At 44.9% G+C, this 14,175-nt stretch overlaps 1 protein-coding gene across 4 annotated transcripts in view; it reads left to right on the top strand.

The window, feature by feature from the left end:
• Positions 1–14,175, top strand: part of ASXL3 (ASXL transcriptional regulator 3) — a 115,017-nt gene that overhangs the window by 51,011 nt on the left and 49,831 nt on the right. For all 4 annotated transcript variants that reach the window (XM_029069131.2, XM_029069132.1, XM_029069135.2 and 1 more), the window contains one exon: positions 12,159–12,280. In XM_029069131.2, coding sequence (XP_028924964.1) covers positions 12,159–12,280 — 122 coding nt within the window. The remainder of the gene's footprint in view (positions 1–12,158; positions 12,281–14,175) is intronic.

Raw genomic sequence — 14,175 nt, 5'->3', positions numbered from 1 at the left:
AAATCCAGGCAACAGAAAAAGTCTTGCTTTTCAAGTCCCAATATTCATTTTGTTTGACATCAGGCTCATCTTTGCCATTTTTTTCAAGTAACAGAACTGCAAACAACAAACACAGCTCCATAACAAAGGACATTCCTTGGGTACCCATGGGCCCCATATTAGGCTTGGTAGCAACCCTGTCACCTGATGTTGAACCTCATGTTAATGATGTCATCCTCACAAGAACACCTGTACAAGTTCTTAAAATTGGGCATTTTGGAGCAGTTCTTGAGAAACTGGGGAGAGCACCATTTTTTTTCTTGTCTGCTTATTGTTAACTACAGTAATTCTAAGGGCCCAAAGAGCCCTCTGGTTTGGGGCTCCAGTATTTCCAAAAGTCTTAATTGGACCCCTTATAAAGTTTATGCACCCCATGCCTTGGTTATTAGCTCTGAGGGAAAGTAATTATTCCCATCATCAGAAGAGTGTGTCTCTGATTGTATACTTTCTAGCTGTTTGGGATTAGGGTCAATTGTTCTATTATCTTAATACTATATTGTCCCATTGACGGTTTTCATGAGACAAGGAGGCAGAAGCGAAAATCATGCCAGGCAGAGCAAGCGTCAACAAGAGGTGGCCTATTTTTGTTCACAAAGTGGCTGAGGTTCTGGGTGCCACACTGGCCTCTTCCATCACATTCACTCATGGATGAATTTCACTGTCAGAGGTGTCTTCAATCACAGAGGACAACTACATTTCATGAACTTGAGGGGATTTGTGAAGAGTTCCTTTTCAGAAATTTAAAATCTATCCTGTGGAGAGTGATTTCTGCAGATGCATCAAGAACAGAAGGGCAAAAGCACTTTTTCAAATGCTAGCCCCCAAGCATCAACAGTGACTTTTTCTTGGAGGAAGTTCTCTCCACAGTTTGTGCCAGGTCTTTTTAGGGATTGATGAGACCCATGAGCAGATAACCAAAGGAGTTGTTCAACTGGGAAGGCGAATACATTTATAAATGGATAATGCCATTGTCAGTGAGATAATTGTGCTTCATTCAGAGGAATTGTAGTCCAATAAGGGCCTCATTGACCTTTAATGATCCCAGCTGATGAAACAAGATGCAACCTTTCACAGTTCATACACATTTTAAGCCACATAACCTGATTGTGAACCCCAATATTACCAATGGTGTGTCTTTCCAGCTCCTCTCTTTCTTTGTATCCCCCATTCTCCTTACTCTCATTCCTTATCCTATCAAGTCCCTCATGCCTGTTCCTTTCTTCCTCACCCACCCTCCTTATCCTCTTCTCCACCCCCACCCACCCACCATTATTTCCTGGACCCACCTCCATGACTTAGTTTCACTATGGTCTGTGGAACCTTCAGCTCATCATAGGCAAACTCTGCTTCAACCTCATTTTTCCTGGCCCTCTTACTTCTCCTTGCCATCACCGAGAGTTGGCGTGCACCTGATGATATTGTCTCCCTTGCCTCAGTCTGTTAAATGTACCACATCATCTCCCACATTCCCTGTGTCAAAGGAACAGTGGGAAAAGCCAACCTACTTCTCTTCCTTCATAGTTGCTTTTGCTCTAGGCTGCCTCTTCTCTCTGTCTCTGTCTTTCTCTTTCTCTCTTTTTCATGGTATATAAGTGCTTACTGTGTGCCAGGTACTATGTAAAGTGCTGGGATAGTTACAGGCTATTCAGGTTAAACACAGTCCATGACCCACTTGGAGCTCAGTCTTAATCCCTATTTTACAGATGAAGGAAATGACACAGAGAAATTAAATGATTTACCCAAAGTCACACAACAGGCAAATGGTGGAACTGGGATTAGAACCCAGGTCATTTCGACTCCCAGGCTCATGCTGTATTCATTAGGCCACGGTGTTTCTCTTCCTTTCAATGCCACATCACCCATTTCTGTCACCCTCTACATGTATTAGATGCTGTTATTGTTATTATTGTTGTATTAAGCTCTTAATTTGTGTCAAGCACTGTTGTAAGTGCTGGGGTAGATACAAGTTAATCAGGTTGTACGCAGTTCCTGTCCTACAAGAGGCTCAGTCTAAGGGAGAACAGGTGTTTACTTCTCTCTCCCCCAGTTTTCTCAACTGAAATGGGGATTAAAGTGACTTGCCCAATGTCCACAGCAGACAGGTGACAGAGCCAGGTTTAGAACCCAGGTCTTCTGACTCCCAGGCCCATGCTCTTTCATTTAGAGACAGCGTGGCTTAGTGGAAAGAGCATGGGCTTGGGAGTCAGAGGCCGTGGGTTCTAATCTCGGCTTTGGAAAGTTGTGTGAAATCTGTGTGACTTTGGGCAAGTCACTTAACTTCTCTGTGCCTCAGTTCCCTCATCTGGAAAATGGGGATTAAGACTGTGAGCCCCATGTGGGACAACCTCATTACCTTGTATCTACCTCAGCACTTAGAACAGTGCTTGGCACATAATAAATGCTTAACAAGTACCATCATTTAGCCCATGCTGCTTCTCATATCTATTTGAATAATAGAACCAGCCTTATTTTGGAAGAGGAAATATTAGATGGGATTTATATATCATATAATTGCTTCTCCTTGATTTTGACACGATGGTTATCTTTGTTTATGCTGCAGTCTCTCTCTTTCTTCCACACTCCTATCATTGATCCAATTCCATGCAAAAAAAAAAATGGCCTTTGCCCCAATTTGTTTTTTTTAAATGTTATGTAGCCATTGGAGCCATCAATATTATTAACTGTATTTTTTTTTATGCTCTGTTTCCCTCCTTCTCACCCTCCTTCCAAGAAGTAGACTAGATTGTTTTATGGATTATTTGCAGACACCTGTTCCCTGCCAATGTAAACACCTCACTGATGTATGAAACATACTCCCTGGAGTTTTGCCAACACTTTGCTAAAGTAGAAGTTTGGGCTCATTCCCTGCCCTACTGTCTTTGGTAAGCGGCAGCAGCAGCAGCAAGAGCCAGAGCACTGCAGAGGTGGTTTTTTTTGGTTTTTTTAAAAATATGGTACTTGTTAAGCATTATTTTGTGTCCAGTGCTATACCTAGTATTGGGATGTCTTGCCTTTTGCTATCGAGTAGTCTCCGACCCATAGTGATGCCACGCGCCTCCTACTTCTGCAATGGTTCTGGTAGTATTGGGGTAGATACAAGATAATCATGTTGAACACAATCCCTGTCCCACATGGGGCTCACAGTCTGTTGGAGGAAGGAGGATTTAATTCCCATTTTACAGATGAAGTAATTGAGGCACAGAGAAGTGAAGTGACTTGCCCAAAGCCACATAGCAGGCCTTGAGAAGCAGCCTGGTCCAGTGGATAGAGCACAGGTCTGGAAGTCGGAAGGACCTGCCTTCTAGTCCTGGCTCTACCACCTGTCTGCTTTGTGACCTTGGGAAAGTCAGGTAACTTCTCTGTGCTTTAGTTGCCTCCTCTGTAAACTGAGGATGAAGACTGTGAGGTCCATGTGGGATATGGACTGTATTCAACTTAATTAGCTTGTATGTACCCCAGCACTTAGTAAAATGCATGGCACATAGTAAGTGCTTAACAAATACAGTACATAATAATTTAAAAAAAGGCAGGCAAGTGGCAAAGCCAGGATTAAAATCCAGGCCTGTGACCTGTGTCCTATCCACTAGGCCTTTCTGCTTCTGCAGTTCACATATTGTCACAGGGAGGGAGCCCAACGATTCCAGATGGCTACTTCTCACTGGGGCAGGCCTCGAGAGAAGCATCTAAACCAGCCCGACCACCTTGTAGAAATGAACTGAATAGCAATGTCACCAGTGGAGGAGACTGAGATGGTGAAGATGGAGTGTGGAGAGCCAGTTAATTCTCTCAGTTCCATTTGAACTCCTTGAGGGCAGATACCTTTCCTCCTAAGTCTCTGGTACTCTTCCAACTGCTTAGTAAGTGGTCAGCATAGAGTAAGCACTCAATAAGTACTATTGATGGATCGATAACCAAAATGTGAAGACAAAGTGAATTTGAAGTGGTTGAAGACTTCCAAATGGAGGTGACCCGAGGCGGGAGAAAATACACGATTGGAGAACAAGTGAGAGGTCCATAAAAGTGGGGCGTCAGTCAAAATGCAGATTGCCCATCCATTTATATGAAAGAGTAGGTATTGGTGAATGTGGTGCCAGTCATGAAAAAGTAGGCTGCCCGTAAATCACTAGTTGCTCAGTGACTCGACTGCTTCCTTCCTCTTGTCCATCTCACCTTTCAAGCAGTCGGGGAAGGTTTTTTTCCGTTTTGCTTTTTTGTCCTTGCTTCCTTCCTTTAACGTGGCGGATAGCCTGAGAGCTAGGCCAGTGAGAAAAAGTACGTTCCCTTGGGCCTCACCCGCATCAACCTCCTTCCTTCCTTCATCCGGTTCACTGCTCGCCCCCCAGAGCCTCAGCTGTAAGCAGCCCAGATGTTCAAAGGACTGTGCGCCGGAGTGGGAGGGCACATGGAGCATGTTGGCCGCAGTGGAGAGTCCCCTGACACTCATCCTACACACCCAGAGCAGATCATCTTCCTGCCTCCCTTCCCATTCAGGAGAGACAGCAAGGACCAAAGCCGTCCACGGGAGCGGAAACCAAGCAGCTGAACTCTAACCTGCTTGAGCTATACAGCACGGGCTTTGGAGTCAGGGCTCATGAGTTCGAATCCCAGCTCTGCCACTTGTCAGCTGTGCGACTGTGGGCAAGTCACTTAACTTCTCTGTGCCTCAGTTCCCTCATCTGTAAAATGGGGATTAAGACTGTGAGCCCCACATGGGACAACCTGATTCCCGTGTTTACCCCAGCGCTTAGAACAGTGCTCTGCACATAGTAAGCGCTTAACAAATACCAACATTATTATTATACCCCCTCTGCCTTGGGTCCGACTGAAGTAAAGGATTTCCTCAGTTGCCATTCTTTGGCCCCATTTTTTTTCCTGAGAAATGGGCTTTGGGTGTCGGCTTTCCTCAGCAATCTAATGTTCAAACACTGCTCTGTCCACTTGTCTGCTTTGTGACCTTGGGCACATCACTTAACTTTTTTTATCATGTCTGTTACCTCATCTGTTAAGTGGGGATTAAGTCCTCCTCCCTCTGAATTAGACTGTGAGCCTCATGTAGAACAGGGACTGTGTCCTACCTGATGATCTTGTGTCTATCCTAGTGCTTTGTACACAGTAGGTACTTAAATGCCATGTTAAAAAAACAAAAACAAACAAAAACCGGTTGGTATGTGCCAGGCTCTGTTCTAAGTGCTGGGGTAGATACAAACTAATCAGGTTGGACACACTCCGTGTGCTACATGGGGCTCACAGATGAGGTAACTGAGGCACAGAGAAGCTAAGGGACTTTCCCACAGTCACACAGTAGACAAATGGTGGAGTTGGAATTAGAGTCCAAGTTCTTGTGACTCCCAGGCCTGCGTTCTATCCACTAGGCCAAACTGTTTCCGTTAAAGAAAAGTCTGTGTGTCATTTCTTTCCAGGATCATGAGCTCCTTGAGGCCTGGGATGTCATTGACTTTTTATTAAATATTCCCAGGGACGTAGTACAGTGCAGAAGAATCAGTAGGCCCCTCTGTAAATGGCACTGACGGGAACCTTGGAACTAGTGTCTCAAATTCAGGGGCATACATCAGGATAGTAATGGGAGGTGAGATGTGGCATCTTTTGTGGCTGGGATTTTCTTTCCCACCACTTCGCATGGCTAGCGGCAGAACTCTGGGTTCTCTGTCCTGGGACTCTAGCTTTGTAGCACTGGTAAAGGCTAGAACTCTGAAAGCAATGTATTCTGTATAGAATGTCTAGATAGGTCACCAAACCCAGGGAAGCCAAGCTTCTCTCTTGCAAATGCTCTATGTTCCAGGGCTGTGTGCTGCTGCTGTTGCTGATTGCTTATTTCTGCAAATATGCCATTCATGTTCTTAAGAGTGCAGTTTCTTTTCACACTGCTAGTGCTCACATCCAGCTCTACCTATAGCTCCTGTGCCCCTTGGTCCACAAGGTATGGTTCAGTGGAAAGAGCACGGGCTGGGGAGTCAGAGATCATGGGTTCAAATCCCGGCTCAGCCACTTGTCAGCTGTGTGACTTTGGGCAAGTCACTTTACTTCTCTGTGCCTCAGTTACCTCATCTGTAAAATGGGGATTAAGACTGTGTGCCCCACGTGGGACAACTTGATCACATTGTATCCTCCAGCACTTAGAACAGTGCTTTGCACATAGTAAGCGCTTAACAAATGCCAAGATTATTATTATTATTATAATTCCCCGTTTCTTTTTTTCTTCCTTACTCTTTCTTTTTTCTTAATGGTGTTTATTAAGTGTTTACTAGGTGCTAATCACTGGGAGAGACCCAGGACAGCAAGTTGTCACAGTCTAAGAGGATGGCAGTGTTCTTTCTGGGGTGGTTTGGCCAAGTTCTGCCTGGAGATGACTATTTGACCTCTCCAGGTCCCATCAAACTCTTACTTGTGGGTTTAGCCCTTAATAAGTGCTGAACAAATGCCATTATTATGGTTGTTATTGTTACTGGTAGTAGAATGGCATCTCCAAAGTCTTCCTCTCTTTCAAAAATTGGATCATTAGCATGGCTGGGCCTCAACCGATCAAGGAGCTCTTATTTTGCAGACCCTCATTATGAGGTGCTCAGTGTCCCCCTGTATAGCCCTGCAAAACACCCCACTTGGGAGTGCGTACTTGGACAGTCCTCACCCTATATTAACTGTAGTTTGGGATTCCAAAATTTCCATTATTCAAGCAGGCTAGAAAACAAAGCCTTTTCTGTAGTTGCCTTCAATTTTGACATGGAATTTGCTCCAGAAATTGTTTCGGGCAGATCTGTGACCCTGTTTAGTAACAGGACATAAGTCTATGAAAAATGCCATCTTGGTTTAGACTAATGGTTAGTCCAATCCTATATTCTTTCTCCAAAAGTGGCAGTGGTTTGCTTGGGAGAATTGTGGGAGTGTTGCTCCCCTTGACAGCCATTCTCATGGTTAGGATATGAAGATTTCTCCCTGAATCCTGCAGATACTCAATGATTTTGTAGTTGTGGGGCAGAGGAAGGGCCGGAAGGAGAGGGTAGAAGTTGTTTTGTTACCAGTTCCTGGTGGGTGTGTATATATATATTTTTTTTCCACCCCACTTTAAAAATATTTTTCCCTTCACACACTCCTTGCAACAATTCAGATTTCCTTTCCGGCAATCTCTTCCTCCATTTCTTCCACCAGAAAACAAAAGAAAATGTTCAAAGCATAAACATGAAACAGAAGAACGAAGAGCTCGGGTGCTAGGAGGGAGGGAATTGATTAAGAGATGAAATTGATCCGGAGGGGTGTAAAGTGATAACACTTAGTGGGGGTTGAAATTTAAAAACTTATTTCATTTAAAAATAATCTAGAAAGTCCTTAACTTACTTGTGGAGTTTCTTTCCTTTTCCTGGTAAAATCCCTCAAGGACTGTTAGCTCTGCTGAGGGGGGTGGGAAGGATTGGAATTCTGGCCACAGAAAGCAGGAAGCTTATATCCTCTTCAACTGCCCTTCCCCCGCCTCTGCTGTGAGGCAGGATTTCAGCATATCTGGGAGAGAACATGCCCATGATTTTCTTAATTGGCGAATCCATTTCAGCATTTCCAGAAATGGAGCCAAGTGGACTGAAGCTAGATAAGTTGGGTCCCAGCTTCCTAACCTGTTCACCTCAAAGACAGGCAGGCGGTTGTTCAAATATGGTTTTCTCTCAGACAGAAATCAGTGTTTGGAGCATTCACACCCATTCTCTGGAATAGAAGGTTGATTGAGAATAAGCTCTTTTAGAGACATATTCTCACACTTTCCCCTCCTGGGAATTGGTCAGAAACCACACTTGCGGTTCAGATTGCTGGTTTCAAGTTTAGCTTGGGTTTTGAAGGGATTCTGAAGACACTGAGGATTCTGGGATTGGAGGAGCTAAGGAATGGAGATCCCAGATGATTTTTGCAACCTTGTTCTCTGCCCCATCTGCTCTCCCCTAGAGCTCCCAGAAAGAAAACCTGCAAATCAGTCAAAAGTATTTATTGAAAGCCTATGGTGTGCAGAGTGTATTAGGCGTACAGTTAATAGAGGTCACTCCTGACCTGAAGAAATTTGCAGCCTAGTGGGAGAGAAAAACACATGCTTGGGTGTGTACTTGAAGCCATAGAGTTTGTCATTTTATGGACAGGCAGTCTGACCTAGCTGAAGGTTTGTTTCTGTAGCTATCCTTTCCTGCTTAGTCCAAAGGCAGGGTCGAGGCACCACCACCTTCATCCACCCCCGCTTTATGTGGAAGGCCGAGAGGATCGTGACCTGAGCCCCTGCCTGCCCGCAATCCTCCTCTTTCCTTTCTGCTATTTGCCATGATGGAAATTTGCCACCATTTTGTTCTTTGAGATGGCCAGAAAGCATTTTTCAAACTACAGGCGTACCCCACGATACGGCACGATTACATTCCTTGAATCCTTTGAAGAGATTCTTTTTTTTTTTTTAAATTCATTATATGTATTATTAAGGCCACTCTGAGAAGTCAGAAATGGAGACCGGCTTGTTCCTCTGGCTGAGGACAGAGTGTCTTGGGGAGCTGGCCCGATTCAGCAGCTTTCCAGACGTTTTGGAATAATCTGTCAACCAACCTCCAAAGCACCACAGGGGTCACTCAGATCGAAAATGGGATTCTGTATTCATAAAGTTTCCAGTGGCAGGTGGCGTATCAGCTGCATGTATCGAGGTCAATCTTTTTAATCAGACCAAATCTTTGTGTTGGCGTCCTGCCGTACCCACTGTTGGGATGCCTGCCGGCGAGACAGAGTTTTGGGGAAGTGCCCATTTGCCATTCCTAGGCTTATTTGTGGTTGGAGTTTCTTATTCCAATATGCCCCATGTGCCGCCTCAGAGTATCTTGCAGGTGGCTTTATTCTCCTGGAGCTGGACTTGGAGGTTCATTGCTGGGTCGGCTGCTACTTGGTTGACCTATTGAATAGAGCATGAGCCTGGGCATCAGAAGGACCTGTATATATTTTCGTTACCCTATTTATTTCTCAACTGTATATATTTTCGTTACCCTATTTATTTTGTTAATGAATTGTACATCGCCTTGATTCTATTTAGTTGCCATTGTTTTTACGAGATGTTCTTCCCCTTGACGCTGTTTAGTGCCATTGTTCTTGTCTGTCCGTCTCCCCCGATTAGACTGTAAGCCCGTCAAACGGCAGGGACTGTCTCTATCTGTTGCCGACTTGTTCATCCCAAGCGCTTAGTACAGTGCTCTGCACATAGTAAGCGCTCAATAAATACTATTGAAAAGGACCTGAGTTCTAATCCCCGATCTGCCACTTTTCTGATCTGGGACCTTGGGTCAGTTCCTTCATCTTTAAAATGGGGACTGACTGTGAACCCTAAGTGGGATAGGGACTGTGTCCAACCTGATTATCTTGCATTCATTCATTCAGTCGTATTTATTGAGCACTTACTGTGTGCAGAGCACTGTACTGAGCACTTGGAAAGTAAAATTCAGCATTAGAGACCATCTATGCCCATGCCTTACAGTCTAGAAGCAGGGAGAAAGACATCAAAACAAGACTATCCCAGGGCTTAGAATAGTGCCTGGCACATAGTAAGTACTTAACAAATACCATCATCGTTATTATAATATTGCTAGGCTGAGCTGGTGACAGCCTACCGGGGGATATCAGCCCAGCACACAGCGCCAATCTTGGCAGAGGTGTTGTGTACCTCTTTAAGCGCTTACTATGGTATTTGTTAAGCGCTTACTATGTGCCAAGCACAGTTCTAAGCTCTGGGGTAGATATCAAGTAATCAGGTTGTCCATCGTAGGGCTCATAGTCTTAATCCCCATTTACAGATGAGGCAACTGAGGCACAGAGAAGTAAAGCCACTTGCCCAAGGTCACACAGCCAGACAAGTGGCAGAGCTGGGATTAGAACCCATGTCCTCTGTCTCCCAAGCCCGTGCTCTTTTAGATCCTGTTGCTGTCACCGCCATCATTATCAATGGCATTGAGCACTTTCAATATTTGCAGAGCACTGGGCATTTCAACCCAGTTGGTAGACATAGCACCTGTGACATTGGGGAAATCCAGGAGTTCTTTATCTTATTTAGGAAGAGGAACATGGTGTTGGTGATTATGAGCGATGTTTAGTCCATTCACCTGGCAGAAATAGACAATTGCAATTGTAATTTCTGGTTATTACCGTATTTGGCTTCACTACCCACCCTGACATTCAAATCCTCCAGGATAGTCTGTTTTTGGGTTGTTGGTATTACTGCAGGGTGTCTCTCAAGGTCTTTAATAGTAATTATGATGGAAATTGTGGCATTTAAGTCCTTACTCATTGTTAGGCATTGGGCTAAGTACTGCAGTAGATATAAGATATTCAGATCTGAGGGGTTCCAACCAAAGGGAGAGCAGGTAATGTCCATTTTACAGATGAGAAAACTCATTCACAGACAAGTGAAGTGACTTGCCTAAGGACACATGGCAAGCAAGTGGCAGAGCTGGGATTAGAACCAGATACATACAATCAGACTCCCAGTTTTGGGCTCTTTCTACCAGGCCTGCCTATTCTAGGCTTTATAAGACTTTTACATCTTCTGCATTGATGAAGTCTTCAAAGCTGGGCCAGGCTCAACCCTCATTTAACGACTGAAGTCTCTGCTTATTTGTCGTAATTGGGTCAGATGTGCTAATGTTGGCCGCAAAATACTTCTGCTTGAGAAAAGCGAGTAGAATCATCACTTGGTCACTTATATCTCTGGCAGTTTAGGGACACCAAATCTTTCTGCCAATCTGGCTTAAAAATGCTGAGGAAGGGGCATCTCTGGACTCTTTGCTGTGATTTTCAGAGGCAGTAGTATTTCAGCTACCGAGTCCCTTCTAGAGACCTTCCCCATTTCATTTAATTTGGCCTTTTGAAGTAGCTTCTATTATTACTGATATTTTTGTACACCTTCTTTGTTTATAACAGTGCATGTGGGGAGTACATGAAAAGCATAAATTGAAGAAGTCTCTGTCCAGAAGGAATTATTGTCCACAACAAATTTGCAGCCAAGTGGCAATAGGTGGGACAAGGAGTCCAACATTATGAAAGGCAACTCATTTTCAAACAGTGACCCATCAAACAATGAATTTTGCTGCTCTTGGAACCTCAGATGTGACCCATGGGATCCCTTTCCTGTCAAGTCAGCCCAGCCTTCTCTCCATCACTGGCTTCTCCTTCTCCCAGGGTTCCTGCAGCTTTCCTGACTTCCCTCCCTGCACCCCAAACTTGCCCTGTCTCTCCGGTCCCTCCCTCCCAACCCCCCGGACTCTATTTCTTCCCTTCTTTTTTTTTTTTTAAAGTTCCAACTCAGCTATTGGCCATCAGGACCATGGCTACTCCTACCGTCACTGGTGGCCATCGTCCCTTCTCTTCTCCTCCTGAGGTTGCTTCATGTAGGACCAGTTCCACAGCCAGCAGCGTTCACCTTCCAGGACTGCAAATTTGGGGGACTGGGTGGGATGAGAGGAGAGCAAGTGATGGGTGAAGATTTGGGAGGGTGGATCAATCAATCAGTTATTTATTGAGCACTTACTGTGCGCAGTGTGTCCAAGTATTTAGCACTTGGGAGAGTAGAATATAACAGTCGGTAGACGTGTTCCTTGCCCGTGATAAGCTTACAGTCTAGCGGGGAGGCGGACATTAATATAAATAAATTATGGATGTGGACATAAGTGCTATGGGGTTGAGGGAGGGTTGAATAAAGGAAGCAGATCAGGACAATGCAGAGGAGAGTGGGAGAAGAGGAAATGAGGGCTTAGGGTAGGCCTCTTGGAGATGTGCCTTCAATAAAACTTAGAAGTCATGGGGAGTAATTGTTGGTTATGAAGTGAAAGGGCATTTCAGGGCAGAGGCAGGGCCTGGGTGAGAGTTCAGTGGTGAAGTAGATGAGATCGAGTTACAGCAAGTAGGTTGATGTTAGAGGAGCCATCAGATTTCTCTCTGGGATCATTACCAATCAACTTCATGTGATGTGGTTATCCCTGGCAGAGAGCACTGATCTGGACAACATTTGACTGCTAAATGAAATGCCTGGGCACTAGTGCTCACTTGACCCATTATGGGTATTTGTTACCTCAACTTCTCAACCTCCTCTTTTCTCCCTCTGTGTTTAGTTTGTGCAAAGCAGGTAACTGAAGAAGTGTCTTCCAATCGAGACTCAAGCCTTACTAACCCTGCAGTGCAAAGCAAGCTAGTGTCTTCCTTCCAGCAACACACCAAAAAGGCACTTAAACAGGTAAGATGGCATTGCTGGGTGGAGGGGGATCAGTTGACCATCCTCCAACCAGTAGGCAGCTTTAGAGGTTTGCCCTCAGACTGACCGATAGAATCGTCAGTCCAGGCATGCAGTCAGAAACGTGGGACTAAATTCCGGCCACTGAGTACGTTAGAACGTTGTTAATGTGTGCTAAGAGCTGGGATATCCCCTAGCTGGTGACTTAATTTTGCAATTTACTAAGTGGAAGAAATTTATGGTTGAGAATCAAAGCTATTATACTGCAAAATGTACTCTTTAGTCATTTTGACAAAGATACTTTAGCTTTAATGATTGATGATAGTCTCCATATTGTCCTCATAAACGTGTTATAATATGTCTTGTAAAAATAATGAATTAACTTTTGAGACCTCTCTGAGCTTGGCTGGAATTCCTCGTGTTAGAAATAGTAAGGCGAGTTCCTATTCCCGGTAATAATTGTAGTATTTAAGTGCTTACTCTGTGCCAGGCACTGTATTGAGCGCTGGGGTCGATACAGGCAAATCGGGTTGGACACAGTCAGTGCTCCACTTGAGGCTCACGGTTGTGATCCACATTTTACAGATAACTGAGGCACAGAGGAGTTAAGTAGCTTGCCCAAGGTAACACAGCAGACCCCGATTAGACTGTAAGCCCGTCAAACGGCAGGGACTGTCTCTATCTGTTGCCGACTTGTTCATCCCAAGCGCTTAGTACAGTGCTCTGCACATAGTAAGCGCTCAATAAATACTATTGAATGAATGAATGAACAAATGGTGGAGCCGGGATTAAAACCCAGTCCTCACTCCTAGACCATGCTCTAAGTACTAGGCACACTGCTTCTCTGTACTAAGCGCTTGGGAGCGTACAATAAAATGCAGTTGGTAGACACCTTCCCTGCCTACAGGGAGTTAACAGTCTAGAAGAGAAGCTTACAGTCCCGGGGGCATTTGGGGCTTTGGAAGTAGCTAACGATCTGGTGCTCCGTAGCCTTCACTGTTGAGTTCTGAACTGCCAGGTACGCGCAAGTTTTAGTGTACACCAAGCTGTAGAGCTCTAGCTAGAGCCCGGACCAGTTCCTGGGCAGCTGCTGCTGTCCTTCTCTCTGGTCCCAGTTTGCCCTGAGCTGTTGGGTCTGGCTCGGCTAGAGATGTAGGTCTATGTCGGCTGACCACCAGATTGCCAGATGGGTCCTCTCTTAAGCCCATCTAAATTCCGGGATACTACTGTGGTCTTCTAGGCCAAGCCAGCTTAGAGGACAGTTGAACAGGTCAGTGCCCTTTACTATTTGGTTGTCCCCAAAAGCAGCCTAGGATTTTGGGGGAGAAGACTCCAGAGGTAGCCTCTGAGCAGCCCAGTGCTATTGGTTTAGGCATACACCTGACCTCAATCAGGGAGCTGACTTTCAACCTTTCGATGGGTGCCAAAGCGGAGTGCAGTTGATGGTTCACTGCAGACTTTCCAAGATGCACTTGATTTATTCACTTTGAAAATTCAGGTAAAGATTGATTCAGACTTTTCATGTTCCTTCTTTGCTGTTACTGTCGCTAAACCACATTTTTTTTCCCATTACTAACACCAAAGACTATCGCTAAACCACTTTTTTTTCCCATTACTAACACCAAAGATACCTTACACCTGAAATGCCCCCATGACAGGGCATAAACTTGGGGACAGGTATTTAAGAGAAGATCTCTGTCCCTGCCCGAAGGAGCATACAGTCTTTATTGAGCGCTTACAATGTGGAGAGCACCATTCTAAGCTCTGGGAAAACATACACAGGTGAGGGTTTGTCATGGTCTGCGGCCCCTCGAGCTCACAGTCTAAAAATAAAGTGGGGAAGTAGGGCAGCAGACACAAAGGGAAATGAAATAATATACATTCAAAACAACATAAAA

Source organism: Ornithorhynchus anatinus, chromosome 7, assembly GCF_004115215.2.
Source record: "Ornithorhynchus anatinus isolate Pmale09 chromosome 7, mOrnAna1.pri.v4, whole genome shotgun sequence".
In the NCBI taxonomy this organism is placed as follows: Eukaryota; Metazoa; Chordata; class Mammalia; order Monotremata; family Ornithorhynchidae; genus Ornithorhynchus; species Ornithorhynchus anatinus.
Note: the sequence above shows the minus strand (reverse complement) of the source record. Positions and strands in the feature narration are given on the sequence as shown.